This window comes from Chelonia mydas, chromosome 6 (assembly GCF_015237465.2).
Source record: "Chelonia mydas isolate rCheMyd1 chromosome 6, rCheMyd1.pri.v2, whole genome shotgun sequence".
NCBI classification, from domain to species: Eukaryota; Metazoa; Chordata; order Testudines; family Cheloniidae; genus Chelonia; species Chelonia mydas.
The window spans coordinates 17864532-17879205 of record NC_051246.2 but is presented as its reverse complement, the minus strand read 5'-3'; the positions used below and the strand labels follow the sequence as shown (position 1 = coordinate 17879205).

At 44.7% G+C, this 14674-nt stretch overlaps 1 protein-coding gene across 1 annotated transcript; it reads right to left on the bottom strand.

Moving 5' to 3' along the window:
- Positions 1 to 13348, bottom strand: LOC102931491 (membrane-spanning 4-domains subfamily A member 15-like). The gene is made up of 6 exons (XM_043549608.1): positions 13076 to 13348; positions 8302 to 8421; positions 6371 to 6427; positions 4209 to 4322; positions 3174 to 3287; positions 1 to 138 (listed from the first exon to the last, which is right to left on the bottom strand). The coding sequence occupies exons 1-6, from the start codon at positions 13346 to 13348 to the stop codon at positions 46 to 48; spliced, it is 771 nt and encodes a 256-aa protein (XP_043405543.1). The 3' UTR covers positions 1 to 45.
- Between the last annotated feature and the right edge of the window lie 1326 nt (positions 13349 to 14674).

The following is a 14674-nucleotide window of genomic DNA, read 5'->3' as shown; positions in this document are numbered from 1 at the left end:
TCGGAGTTCATTATGAAGCCCATTACTCGGTCTCGTCTTTGGGGTCTAAGCCACATTGGTGTGAGGTGCTGGAGAGGCCATTTGTGCAGAAGGAACCCCAACGTTTGCATTGGCAACATATGGCATGAACAACATGGCCTGCAGAACAAAAGAGATCAGTCCTCACTGGTAACATCATTATCTCCATTCTCACCCCCACAGCCATCACCTTCTTCACCCCTCCATTCTCGCTCCATCATCTTCCTCACATTCTTCACCCCCATCACCTTCCTCACTCTTCCACTCCCTTTCATCAACACATTTTTCAACACTACCACCATCGTCTTCCTAATCCCTCTAGTTGGTATAACTGGGACAGGTGCATCCCTGGTGTAAGTCTCCTGTAGTGACTGGCATTACAACAAGGATGAATCTGTGCTATCATCACTATCAACCCCCTACTCACTATTGGTAGGATTTTCTTTGTGTAGTTGCATGGGTCTCAGGCGTCACGAACATGACTCTGGTCTCTTGATATAGTGATGACATTTTGGATAAAGAAACTAGAAGTTCTCTTGGGTCCTGACTGCAGCAGATTTGCTGTGATGCACTTAAAGGGTTAATGTGGTAGGTCTCACTATGCCACAGAGCATTCCTCTGTGCTCCTTGCTAGGGATGCTTGAAAATTTCCTGTCGAAATGCTGATTTTCAAAAACAAAACAAAAAAACCCTCCAAAAAACAAAACAAAAAGAACCCAAAATGAACAAACCCCAAACTTTTCTGTGAAATATTTCATGAAAAGTATCCCGTTTCCTGGGAAAAATTAAATTTTCACCCCAAAAGCGTGCCTGAAATCCAAAAGATTTCAATTTGGAGATGCTCATGGGAGATGCAGTTTGGTCGCCTGGTTTCCCAATTCTTCGCTATGGGTCAGGAACACAAGCTAGACTACATTTCCCATGACACACCATGACCAGGGATGCCTAGGATACAACAACCTCCCCTCACCAAGAGGGGAGGCAATTTCGCATCATGGGAGTTGTAGTCAGGCCAAGGCGCTTGGCCCATGTAAGAGAATGGCAACATGAGGCATTCAAACTACAACCCCTATCAGGCACCATGGCAGTATTTCCAAACTGAAATATTTTGGTTTTGTCAAAATATTCTAGTATTACAATTGCTGCTGAAAAAAATAAAAAAGGTCTGTGGAAAATTTAGATAAAAACAGGGGGTTTTTTTCTTCATAAAAACACAGTTTTACCACAGTTTGAGAAAATGTTACTCCATCAGTGTGTGAGATTACTTACTCCCAGGTCAACAAGGGTCAACCTCACCTCAGCTACCCCCTTTGTTATGCAAAGGTGCTCAGAGGAATGGCCCTGAGAACTGCTGAATGGGAGGCAGACAGCTTTTGGGAAGGTCAGATTCTACACCAGCATCACAGCAGTGAGTTGACCCCAAACAAGGAGTTTTTGTTGCCTGGATTCATTTATTTTGCTGTCTGGCTAGAAACATTGTCCCTGTAGGGAATGTCCACAGCTGTAGCTTTTGGGAGGGGAGTTTGCAGCATCATGACTCCATGGCTGGCTCTGTGTTAGTCCCAACAGCTGCTCTAAAACATCAAGGCTGGTGATGACCCCCAAGCATAGGCACTGACTCCGTGGATGCTCCAGCCCTGGAGCACCCACATGAAAAATAGTGGGTGTTCAGCACCCATTGGCAGCCCCCCCGATCAGCTTCTCGCCCTTCTCCCCAGTGCTTCCTGCCCACCGGCAGCCCCTCTGATCAGCTCCTTCCCCTCCCTCCCAGAGCCTGCTGCCTGCCGTGCTCAGCTGTTCAGCGGCGTGCAGGAGGTGCTAGGGGTGGGGGATGGGAAGGAGTGAGGGGCAAGCTTGGGGGAGGGGGCGGAACAGGGCGGGAAGAGGCAGAGCAGGAAGAGGCGGGGCGGGGGCTTGGGGAAGATGTGGAGTGGGGTTGGGGCCGGGGCAGAATGGGGGTTGAGCACCCCCCAGCAACTGAGAAAGATGGCGCCTCTTCCCCCAAGGTATTGCTGGAATACAAGGGACTCCGACCGTGCCCTCAGTGCATGCCCTCCACCAAGGGAGTAAGGGCTGGTGGTGCCAGGTGGGAATTCCGTGCCAAGGGAATTCTCTGCTGGGGAGAGCCAGTGACTTTCCCACAAAAACGAGGGATTGCAGTTCAGGTTCTGGCCCAGTTACAGTCTCCTGTTCCTCCCCACCTGGCACAGAGAGATAAAATGAATCCCTGTGGAAATTAAGGCATAAACTTTTATGGGTGAATACCCACTTCGTCGGATGCATGCATGAAAGCTTATGTTCCAATACATCGGTTAATCTATAAGGTGCCACAGGGCTCTTTGCCGCTTTTACAGATCCAGACTAACACGGCTACCCCTCTGATATATGGAAATTAAAACACTGACAATGAAGGTCAATGTGGTGGCAGTGAAAACTGGGATTATTTCCCCCTCCCATAAAAAAAATTCATTCACTTGGACCATGGTGTTAGCAGCCTGGTTAGGAATCAGGATAAAAAGGGCCAGAAAATGGGCAATTTCCTCTACCAAAAATGTCAACAAAAGTCTGTCAACCGCCAAAATATTTTGATTCAACATGCAACCACGGTGCGTCACAACTTCTATTGTCCTCTAAGAGCCATGGTCACTGGCAGGACTATATCTCCCATGATTTACCACTTTCCCTTTGTTGGGGAAAGGAGGGGGATGTGTCACAGGGGCCCTGGCAATGGTGCATCATGGGAGATGTAGTCCAGCTAGAGAACGCAGCCCATAGAGGAAAATGGGAGCATGCCGCAGCTGAACTACAACTGCCATCAAGAAGCATGGTGCCACTTTGTATTTAAATAGTTTGTTTTCAGGTGTTCAGTGTTTTGGCAAAACAGAAATATTTTGTGAAGAAAGCAGGTGCTTTCTGCTAAAATTCTCATTTAGTCAAAACCCCAATTTCCCATCAAGAAAACTATTTGACCAAATTTTCAACCAGCCAAACTCAAGGGCTGTCACTTTCCCCCCTCAGTGCCCCCCAAGAGACATTCAGGTCCTTCCCCAGGGACGCTCCTCCCATCAGGGTGGGCGCTTCGTTCAGGCAGACATCTTCTCTTCCATTCAACACATGCTCTGACTCACGTCCCGTTTGAGAGCTGAAAGACTCACGGTGTTGGGGGTATAGCAGATGGCTTGGGATGCAAAGTACGAGGTTGAGACGGCAATTGAAAACTCCAGGATGGTGAACAAAAGCAGCATGACCGTGATCCCCTTCCCGGCACTCTGGAGAGCACAAAACCACAGGGGATGCTAATTAATTTTGACTGCTAGAGGTAACACACTGCACAGGGGTGCCGTGAGGTACATAAAAACCCCTCTTTTCCCTCCAAGGGAACGTAGTGGGGAGTCCAATTCTGGGGACGCAGAAATTCGGTCCCAGTTCTTCCCTCCTCCCAGGCACACAGAATTCTTCTCCTCATTGAAACTGTTCAGCAGCCCTGGTAATTGTGATGCCTGGAGCCACATCACAGTCAGGAGATCATAGACTTCTGTTTTCTCTTGGATCTACAGGAATCAATGTCCCTGAGATGCAGCCATTTGTGAAGATCCTAAAGCCTAGGGGAGGCTGTGTGGCCTAGTCGCTCAAACACTGGACTACAACTCAGAAGAGCTGGGTTCAGTTCTGAGTTCTACCACTTTCCTGCATGTGACTTTGGACAAGTGGCTTCATTCCCCTGTGCCTCAGTGCCCCATCCGTGCAAAGTGGGGTTAAATAAAATAAAACAGACATTTGGGTCCACTCCTGCTGAAATCAACAGGAATTATTCTAAATTTGTATGTTGAAAGCACCTGGAAATCCCAGTCATAGATCAGGACCCTATTGTGCTTCGTGCTGTAAAAACAGAAGAAAAACATGTTCCCTGCCTGATTTTTGACATTGACGGGAGTTTTGACACTGGCTTTATCCAGCAGAACCAAATCAGAAAGTCTGGAGCTGAACACATGGATAGTTTCTACCCTGGGGTCAAAGGCTTGTGACAATTCCAGGTACCTGGTATTTTAAATAAACCTGTTAGGGATGCTCCAGGTAGACGTAACCCTGCTTCTGTGCAGGGGGATGGGCTGGACGACCTCGGTCCCTTCCAGCCTTATACTTCTATGATTCTATGGCAGAGTCTGGTCACTTACCAACAAAAAAAATACTTCATAGGTGTAGCTGTAATTTGATGCATTAATAATTAGCTCCGTTAGCAAGAGAATGATCCCAATGGCTGAGAAGATGGCGCTAGTGATGTTCATTCCCAGGCTGCCTCTCATCTGAAAGAGACGTGCAGAGGGTCAGGCTGTGTGTAGGCAGAGAACAGGTTTGGTTAAAATAAGAACCAGCCCACCTGTGTGTTCTGGGAATGCTCCAGCACTCATATGTTTTGGGCAGAACTTAATTGCAGAGTCACCTTTTTCCTGTCAGATAAAATTGTGTTACCAGCCAAAAATGTAATTTTAACCCTAATGGATGTTAATTGGAAGGTCAATAAATCTGAAAAACTTTGGCTAAGCAGAGCACTAGTAATTGCTACGAGACCAGTACTACAAGCATGGAAATCCAAAGAATGACCAACAATTGATGACTGGAGCATAGATATCATAAGTGTGGCCACCATGGAAAGACGTGTGTATTGTAACAGACATACCCAAGAAAAATTCTCAGAGATATGGGATGCTCTCCTGGAAGTATTTGAATGATCCTGTTAAACGAATGAGCTCCCTTACTTCTCCCTCCTCTTTACCCATTTCATTTCCTCCGCATCTCTAATCCCCTGCTCTGAACTTTGCTTCTATTCTTTAGGTTAACTTAATTTTTTTGGTTTAATTAGTTGGATTTTTATAAACAAATTTTGCTTGTTTGTAAATTGTATAATACAAATAATTGATTTATATTTTAACCATTCATATTATATATATACATATGAATAATTAAATGTTTCAAGTACAGCTAAGATTAGGTAGCAAATGGTTACTATATTGTGAAAAAAGTGTCCATATAGTTTATTTATTTTGTATTGTGACAGGGTCAGGCCGGATGGCTACAGGAGAGTAATAGAAGACAGATATATGAGCCCCAGGTTAAGTAGGTCCCTTTTCCCTGTGTAAGGTAACAGGGAAAGTTCCAGAACAATCAGGAACCTTCTGGAGACAATTAAGACAGACAGGCTGATTAGAACACCTGCAGCCAATCAAGAAGCTGCTAGAATCAATTAAGGCAGGCTAATCAGGGCATCTGGGTTTAGAAAGGAGCTCACTTCAGTTTGTGATGTGTGTGTAAGGAGCTGGGAGCAAAAGGCACTAGGAGCTGAGAATGAGAACGCATACTGTTGGAGGACTGAGGAGTATAAGCATTATCAGACACCAGGAGGAAGGTCCTATGGTGAGGATAAAGAAGGTGTTGGGAGGAGGCCATGGGGAAGTAGCCCAGGGAGTTGTAGCTGTAACACAGCTGTTCCAGGAGGCACTCTAGACAGCTGCATTCCACAGGGCCCTGGGCTTGAACCCGGAGTAGAGGGTGGGCCCGGGTTCCCCCCAAACCTCCCAACTCCTGGTCAGACACAGGAGGAGTTGACCTGGACTGTGGGTTCATGAAAACGGCCAAACTGAGGGCTGCCGCGAAGCTCCAAGGTGAGCAAATCCGCCAATAAGCGCAAGACCCACCAAGGTAGAGGAGGAACTTTGTCACAGTATATACTGAAAAATTTTAAATAAAAATTTAATAGAAAGAAGATATAAGAACCAGCCTGAACCTTACACTCAACTCAAACCCTGAACTTCTTTGGGAAAGTTAGATAAGCCCAGCTGACTCTTACTATGATAACAGCTAGAGGTTCCAATTGAGACTGGTTGTTCATTGTGCAGGGTGCTGTACATACACACACATATACAGTCCCTGCCCCCAAGAGCTTATGATCTAAACACACAAGAGGGATAGTGAAACACAGAGTGGTGAAGAGACTTGCCCAAGGTTTCCAGCAGAGTGAGGAATTAGCTCTACTGGCTCTCAGTTCAGCATCACTAAGAATACTGAGGCAGACGGCAGGGAGTGATTTAAAGTATCCCCATTTCTCCTCCAGCTCCCTATTGGTCTCTTCTGTCTTCCTCTCCAACACATGTTCCAACAGAAGCTGGTCCAATAAATGATATTACCTCCCTCACCTTCTCCCTCTCCAACATTCCTTCTCCATGTTCTTGATCAACAAGCTCTCTGCTCTCTCATCAGCAACTCTCTTCCTGGATAGTGCCCTGGGCGAAGCAGAGCTAAACTCTGAGTATCCCCCACGTTAGGGAAGTGGAGGAAACAATATCTAGAAACTCACCAAACAGGTGTTGCGATGATTCTCAGCTGCAACCGAGAGGGATCCAGAAATGACGAACTGCCCAGGAAAGAGAAAACCATCATTCATATTTCACACTTACAAGAATGATCACTCCTCCAAGACAGGCTGTATGTGATGGAAGCAAAGGGAAAGAATGACACACTTCCCTCAGCAGGGGCAGTCATAATAATTATACCTAGTGCTTAGAAAGCACTTTCCATCTAATAATGCTGCCATCCAGGTTCACTTCAATCTAATCAGTTAAGGTGATACCCATACCATAATCCTTCCCCACAGATTCTCCTCCTCCTCTTCTTCTCTTCTCCTTCTGAGTTCTTGCTCCTCTCTCCATTAATAGAGCAATGACAGGATGGTCCTGAGAAGAGCTCAGGAAGTCACCAGGTTCCTCACCCCATCTTCCACTCAGTGCAGCTGTGCCATCTGACGCCTACTTCTCTATTTATGGAGATTGTATAGTACTCCCATCACCATGGTATCTGAGCATCTCCACATCTCAAGCCTGACCTGCAGTACCCCCTGCTATTTCAGTGCTGTCCTCCACAACCTCCCAGCAGTGCTAACATGCCTCAGTCCAGCGGTGGCCTAGAAGAACTGCATCACGCCATTGAAGATGCCATCGCTTGGCTAGATGACTATGTACATGCTAAATAAAATAAATAAAGTCCAGACCTGCAGTGACCCCTGCTGTCACCTCCACACTCTGCTTTCTATGGCAGACCAGTGACCAATTTCACTTGACAGTTGAACGGGTCCCTGGTTTGGAACCTGGCAGGAGATTTGCCCTTTTTGCTCATCAGCCAAGGTTCTTTCCCCACTCTGGGTAGATAAACCCTAACAGGGTCTAGTTCAGCCAGGAGATTCACTAAAGGATGGAGACCTGAGCCTTGACCTAAGCCTAGTAAACTAGAGGTGCTCAGACAGTGACCTCACAAAGCCTTGGGTTTTGACATCAGCCCAGTAGGCAGAAGTGCTGAGCCAATGATTTCACCGATGTCTGAGTGCCAACATTGGGCCAGCAGAGGGGTTAAGGCAGGGATTTCACAGGAGCTTGGTCCTTAACAGCAGCCCAACAAGACAGTTTTGGTGAATAGGATGAGCAGATTTTCAAAACGAGAAGCCAGGACACCCAACATGTAGAACAGGCAAGGTGGGATAGCAGGGATTGTGAGAGTGGTAGCTGGTGGAAGGCACCTGTCTTTCAAGTGCATGTGGGTGGGTTTTATTGGGTGGGGGGTCTAAGGTGACACAAACATGGGGAAGGTATTTTGAAGCCTGGTCTGGGGCACTGAATGATGCAGATGAATGATCTGCTGTAACGGCAGAAAATAGGTCAGCACCTTAGATGGGCCAATGATCTACCAAGCGACAGCAGCAAGCGTGGCAGCAGACTAAGAGGCATGCTAGTTTAGATGGACTAACGTTCTACCATATCCCAGTGGAGTCACATCTGCTGCAGGTTCCTGAGCTGACCACACGCTGTCACTTTCCCTTTGTGGGTTGAGTTTGGTAGTGCTGTACTAGGTATTTGTTTCTTATCGACCATAGCTACAGTCTGCATTGTCTCTTGATACATACAGGAAGTTTGAAGTAAATGAGGAGAATCAGGAGATCTGGATTCTATACTCCTGCCACAATCCAACTGCATTACCTTGGGTGACTCCATTAGCCCCTTGATGTCCCATCTTTAAAATGGGGATAATAATATCTAACTCACTAATGTTTTATGAGGTGTATTTCACTCATGTTTAGAAAGTGCATTAAGATTCTGGAAGTGTCCATCTTGCCCTTTGTTTATCTTATGTGTATCACTTCAGTCCTGATAGATGGGTAGAGCATTAATGATAGACAGTGATTATTTATCCATGTGGCCATGCCATCATTTTATGAATGCTTTCATTTATTCTACTCACAGAAAGTCCTCCCCAGAAGGGATATCCTCCAATAAAAGAGATGGAAGCGTAGTATCGGATGAAAACTGCAGAGACACCCCCAAAGCCAATGTGCATCAGCCCAGTCAGGATCTGGATGGCCTGTGGGAAGACAATGGGGTAGTAAGAGGAGCCAATTCTTTGCCACCTGGTGGAGGAGTGGAGCACCATATCCTAAGCAGTGCTGATCGGAAATTGAAAATTCCGTCCTGTGGGAAATTTTAATCTCTAGAGACTTGTTTTAATCTGAAAACTGAAAAATTTCAGTTTGGAAATGTTGAAACATTTCGTTTCAGCTTGTCAAACTGACTTGAAATATTTCATTTAGGCTTGGTTAACACTGAGCTGAGTCCACCTGAGTCAGCGTGTTGCCTTATGGGAATTGTAGTTGGGGTGCCTAGTGCCCCCATTCTCTTCTATGGGCTAGACTTCCTAGCTGGACTACACCTACATCTGTGGAATCATGGGACTCCCATGACATACCATAGTGGTTCAGTAAAAGAGAAGACCGCAGTGCGTCTTGGAAGATGTAGTTTGGAACAGGGAGCCAGTCCTATAGGGAGGAGTGACACCACCCTCTGAACTACAACTTCCTTGAGGTTTGTAGCAGCTCAGGTGGATGCCGTTTAAATGTCAAACTGACCTGAGAGGAAACATTTCAGTTCAGTTTGACAAACTGAAGCACTTTGATTTGGGAAGTCCCAACCCAAAACAAAATATTTTGTTTAGATTTTCCCAATGGAAAATTTTGATTTTGTGAAAACTACATTTCCCATTGAAAAAATGTGGTTCCCCTAATGGCCCCCTTAACAGTGATGGGAGTCACCACCAAAGAATGAATCAGAGAAGCAAATCTGTGTAAGCTTGAAAGCTTGTCTCTCTCTTACCAACAGAAGTTGGTCCAATAAAAGATATCACTTCACCCACTTTGTCTCTCTAATATCCTGAGACCAACACAGCTACAACAACACTGCATATAATAATGGAAGATAACAAATTTTGCTATCTGAAGTAGAAACTCCAGAACATGAAGAAAAAGGAAACAAAACTTAAGAGTGACATCTACTTCCTGAGCAAAGTCAAGACAGAAAATATTATCCCCAGACATCTCACCATCATAACCCTCTGGCCACTACATATAATTCCAAATATGTTGAAAAGCTCTGCAGATGGACTTCAGAAAAATGAAGGAACTACTTTTTGAACCTCATATATTCCAGAAGGGAGCATCTCAAGCAAGAAATCATCATGTGCTCCCACACACTGGAACTAAAAACCCAGGAAAGTTACTTGGAAATCATGCAAGAAATCCAAAACAACTTTTTCAAAGAAAACTGATGACAGGCATTCAACACAAAAACAAAAAGAGGAACCAACTACAACTACTCCACAACCCACAATCCCACCTCCAGGAGAAACCAGGGTACCAGTGCCACAACATTGACACTACCCAACAGCCAAACATCATTTCACAAAGACTGTCTCTAACTGCAGCTGAAATTTTCTGTACTCTAAGGGACTGCACTTCTGCCCTACAACAGAACTTGATACCATACTAACATGTAGAGAACTAGAAAAATGATTCTACCATCTCCACTCAAAGAATTGATGACTCTACTCATAATTACCACATCATCACTGACAATCAGAAAAAAATCATCAGACTGGATACCACAGAGCAGACGAAACTACTCTTGATTACACTGATTGCTTCAAATTTTTTTTACTGAAATCCTTAACAATCACCACTTCTATCACAATCTCTCCACTGCCGAGACGACAACTGTACGGTCCCTGAAATCTAGTCACCAGAGTGATGAAACCAGAAGACAAAGGGGTTGCCATTATAATCCTCAACCATGATGACTACATTAATGAGGCCAACCGACAACTCTCCAACACCACCTACTATAAACACCACAATTTACCCAGGAATTTAAGGAAATCTTCAAATTCTTCCCCAAATAGCTCCAAGAGAAACTCTACAAACTCATCCACCATGAATCCACCCCAGGGACCTTGTACATGCTTCCCAAGATACACAAACAAGGGAAGCCAGGCAGACCCGTCATATCTGGCCACAGCACTCTTACTGAAGGAATATAGGGTCTCACAGAAACCATCCTCAAACTACTCACCACACAAAGGGACAGCTTCCTCCAGGACACAACTGACTTCCTTCATAAACTCCGCAACATCAATGAAGTCCCTCAGAATGCCATCCTTGATACTCCCAATACACCAACATCCCTCACAATGACAGCAAAGCTGCCTGCCTTAAATATTTACAAGACAATGGACAACCTTCAGATACCTACCACAAACACATCGCCAAACTCATCCATTTCATCCTCACCCATAATAGTTTTACATTCAATTACAAACACTTTGTCAAACCATAGTAACAGCCATGGGCATTAGGATGGGTCCCCAGTATGCCAACCTCTTCATGGGCCATCTTGTAGAAGAATGTCTGGAAAATGTACCATGAAACCAATGATATACCTGAGATACATGGATGGTATTTTCATCCTCTGAACAGACAACTTAAACTCCTTCATAGATTTCCACCATGATGTCAATAACCTTCACCTCTCTGTTAAACTCTCTCTGGAACACTCCCACACCAACATCAACTTCCTGGACACCACAATCAGCTTCAACACTGGAACCCTACAGACAAGAAACCCACAGATCACCTGTCATAAATATAAAGGGAAGGGTAACCACCTTTCTGTATACAGTGCTATAAAATCCCCCCTGGCCAGAGGAAAAACCCTTTCACCTGTAAAGGGTTAAGAAGCTAAGGTACCCTAGCTGGCACGTGACCCAAAATGACCAATGAGAGGACAAGATACTTTCAAATCTGGAGGCGGGGGGCGGGGAACAAAGGGTTTGGTCTGTCTGTGTGATGCTTTTGCCGGGAACAGATCAGGAATGCAGCCTCACAACTCCTTAAATTAGTAAGTAATCTAGCTAGAAATGCATTAATTTCCTTTTGTTTAATGGCTAGTAAAATAAACAGTGTGGATGGAATGTATATTCTGGTTTTTGTGTCTTTTTGTAACTTAAGGTTTTTCCTAGAGGGATTCTCTATGTTTTGAATCTGATTACCCTGTAAGGTATTTAGCATCCTGAGTTTACAGAGGTGATTTTTTATCTTTTCTTTAATTAAAATTCTTCTTTTAAGAACCTGATTGATTTTTCATTGCTCTTAAGATCCAAGGGTTTTGGGTCTGTGTTCACCTGTACAAATTGGTGAGGATTCTTATCAAGTCTTCCCCAGGAAAGGGGGTGTAGGGCTTGGGGGGATATTTTTGGGGAAGTGGACTCTTTCCCTGGTCTTTGTTTAAGACACTTGGTGGTGGCAGCATACGGTTCAAGGACAAGGCAAAGTTTGTACCTTGGGGAAGTTTTTAACCTAAGCTGGTAAGAATAAGCTTAGGGAGTCTTTCATGCAGGTCCCCACATCTGTACCCTAGAGTTCAGAGTGGGAAAGGAACCTTGACATCACCACACTGACATTCACTGATCCAGTAACCACTCCGAACAAATTCCCTGCTGTGGGACAAAACTCCACTGACAAGGATGGGTCTGTGACTATGTACACCAGCAGAGATTTTGGATCTTTTGAGCCAGAGGAGCCCTAACTTTGCAACAAGATAGTCCAAACTGGCACATTCTCAGGAATCTGGTTATCTTATCTTAAAAAGGTTAAGGGTTCACTTGTTCACAATTTATAAGCACCTCTGTGGGGAAATAAAATTTAGTAACAGGCTCTTCAATCTAGCAGACAAAGGTCTAGCAAAGCCAATCATTGGAAGTTGAAGCTAGACAAATTTGGACTGGAGATAAGATACAAATGTTTAACACTGAAGGTAACTAACCATTGGAACAACTTACCAAGGGTTGTGGTGGATTCTCCATCACTGATAATTTTAAAATCAAGACTGGATGCCTTTCTAAAAGATATGCTTGAATTCAAATAGGAATTAACTCAGGGAAGTTCTCTGGTGTGTGATACACAGGTGGTCAAACTAAATGATCCTAGTGGTCCCTACAGGCCTTAAAATCTATTAATCTATTAATTTATTTGCCTATTTATTTACATAATTATAAATAAATGAAGAAGTATTGGCATATCCCTCTAGACTGATGGATAGAAGTTGCAGGTTGGTTGATTTCACTAGTAGTTCAAGGCTGAATGGAATCAGCTCTGCACTGCAGTAACTAGGAGAGGGACCCTGGGTTTGAACTACTCTTTCTCAGACCAGATCCTCAGCTGGAGTGAATTAGCACAATGAAGCTACATCGATTTACACCAGCTGAATTGCAGTCCCTTCCTCCCCGAGATGGCCCCTGCCAGCTTGGGGCTGTTACATTCATTTAGTTACAGAAACAGTTGATTTATCATCCTTTCCCCCACTGTTTCCCCTTTGCTTAATTAATCCTCATTTCTCCCTGTTTGGGCAGGATTCACTGCCCCTGGAACCCTGTATGTATTCTTCTCATTCCCTTCCCCCCACAAAGCAATGAAGTCTCAAGAAGAGGTCAGATCTACCCTTGGTCCCAGAGATTCCAAGTCGCTTGATGGCACTGGCTTCTTAGCATCCTTCCCATAAAGCTGTTGGTTAAAGTAAAAAAGAAAAGGGTGGAGTCTGGAGTTTGCTCATGCTCAGGCCTTCATCCACCTGTGTAGGCTCTTCTGCATTGAAATGACTCATTCTCATGGACTCAGAGCAAAGATCACACTTACCCCCAGGGCCTTGGGCTGTGCTTTGAGGAATATTTCCATCATCCCTACTTTCTTCAGCTGCGCGACCTGCTCAGCGGGACTCCTGGGGTACACTGACCCAAGAGGTTGGTTCCCAAGTTGGTTCATGACTGTGAACTGCTGAGGCCCACATTGCACCATCTCAGGAGTCTGAAAAATGCCACCAGAGACGCCCTGGCCTTGTTGGACGATGCCAGTGCTGTTTGGGGGCATGAACACAAGCACCCCATTGGCTGTGCTTCCTGGTGCTGCCATGATAGTGAAGATGCTGCATAAAAGAGTGATTGGCCCAGATTAAAGCATATGTAATAATACTGGTTCCAAAATTAGCCCCTGGGCCATGCTGAGTAGGAATCTTCATTACTTATTGCTCAACCCCTTTTGAGTCCCTGTCATGATTTTGTCCTTCTCATGCAGCTATAATTGGAGCACGAGCAACACCCACAGATAAGGGTTACAATTCCAAAAGCTGACTCAAGGATTCAGCCACACAACTTCCACTAAATTAAACTTTTAAAATCTCAACCACGGAGCTCTAGTGTCTCCATTCCACCCCTTCTTTTCCAGGTGCTTTTAACTTTCTGGATCTTTAACTTTTCAGGATGGAATTTTCCAGAGCTGTGTAATTGATTATCCTAGGGCTGATAGATTGTGAAATTTACTCAGGTCTTTTGGCACAAAGGCCCTGCTCCTGCTCCCAGTGAAGTGAAGGAAACATTCCCATTAACTTCAAAGGCATGGGATCAGACCCAAAAGCATTTATGAAAGAGCTGGCCAAAATGTTTCTATTAAAACTGTTTTTCAGTTGAAAATTGTGTTTTCCATTAAGTGGATATTTGTGTGTGTGGAAAGGGTCTCCTTTGCACAGAACTTTTCACATTTTTGTCATAAAACTGAAAGCACTAAACCAGAAATATTGCAATTCAGCTATGCTGCTGTGGTGCCTCATGGGATTTGTAGTTCAGGTGCCACATATCACCTTTCTCCTCTGCAGGCTGAGATCCTTGGCAGGACTACATCTCCCATCATGCACCATGGCCAACGACTCCCATGATGCACTGCCTCCATTTCCAGGAGGAAGGACCATGGTGTGCCATAGGAGAAGTTGTCTGACCAGGATTTCTGGCCTACAGAGAAAAAGGGGGGCAATGAGGCACAGGAATGACAACTCCTATGAGTCATCATTTCCAAATAAAAATATTTTGGTATTCAGATTTCCATGGAAAATTGATTTTTCTGTGGAAAAATTTGATTTTGTCAACCGGCTCTAGTTAACAACACAAAGACTAGTTAATAATCTCCCAAGACTCTAAAAGAAAGATGGCTGCAGAGGCACATATGCCTATATCCCATTTTGTGAGACATTTACGGGTCCTCCCACATGGCAATGTACAGCACTAACCCCATAGGGTCCAGTTTTGATAATACTCCCAGCTGCTGCTAGGTTTGGCATGTTAAGAGGCTCTAGATTTTTTTAAGTGTTAACAAGCACTGGAAAGCAGGATGAGGTCACAATCTGTAAGTGGGAAAACTATTTCAAAGGGTAGAGGGCTCTTTCATTTGACAGACAAAAAGGTATAA

Bases quoted from the DNA above. Each gene is read 5' to 3' on its own strand.
- LOC102931491 (XM_043549608.1), bottom strand. From the start codon at position 13,348: ATGGCAGCACCAGGAAGCACAGCCAATGGGGTGCTTGTGTTCATGCCC. The intron at 8,422-13,075 runs GTAAGTGTGATC...GTCTTCCCACAG, and splicing joins CACAGCCCAAGGCCCTGGGG to GCCATCCAGATCCTGACTGG. The intron at 3,288-4,208 runs GTATTTTTTTTG...TGTGCTCTCCAG, and splicing joins ATTACAGCTACACCTATGAA to AGTGCCGGGAAGGGGATCAC.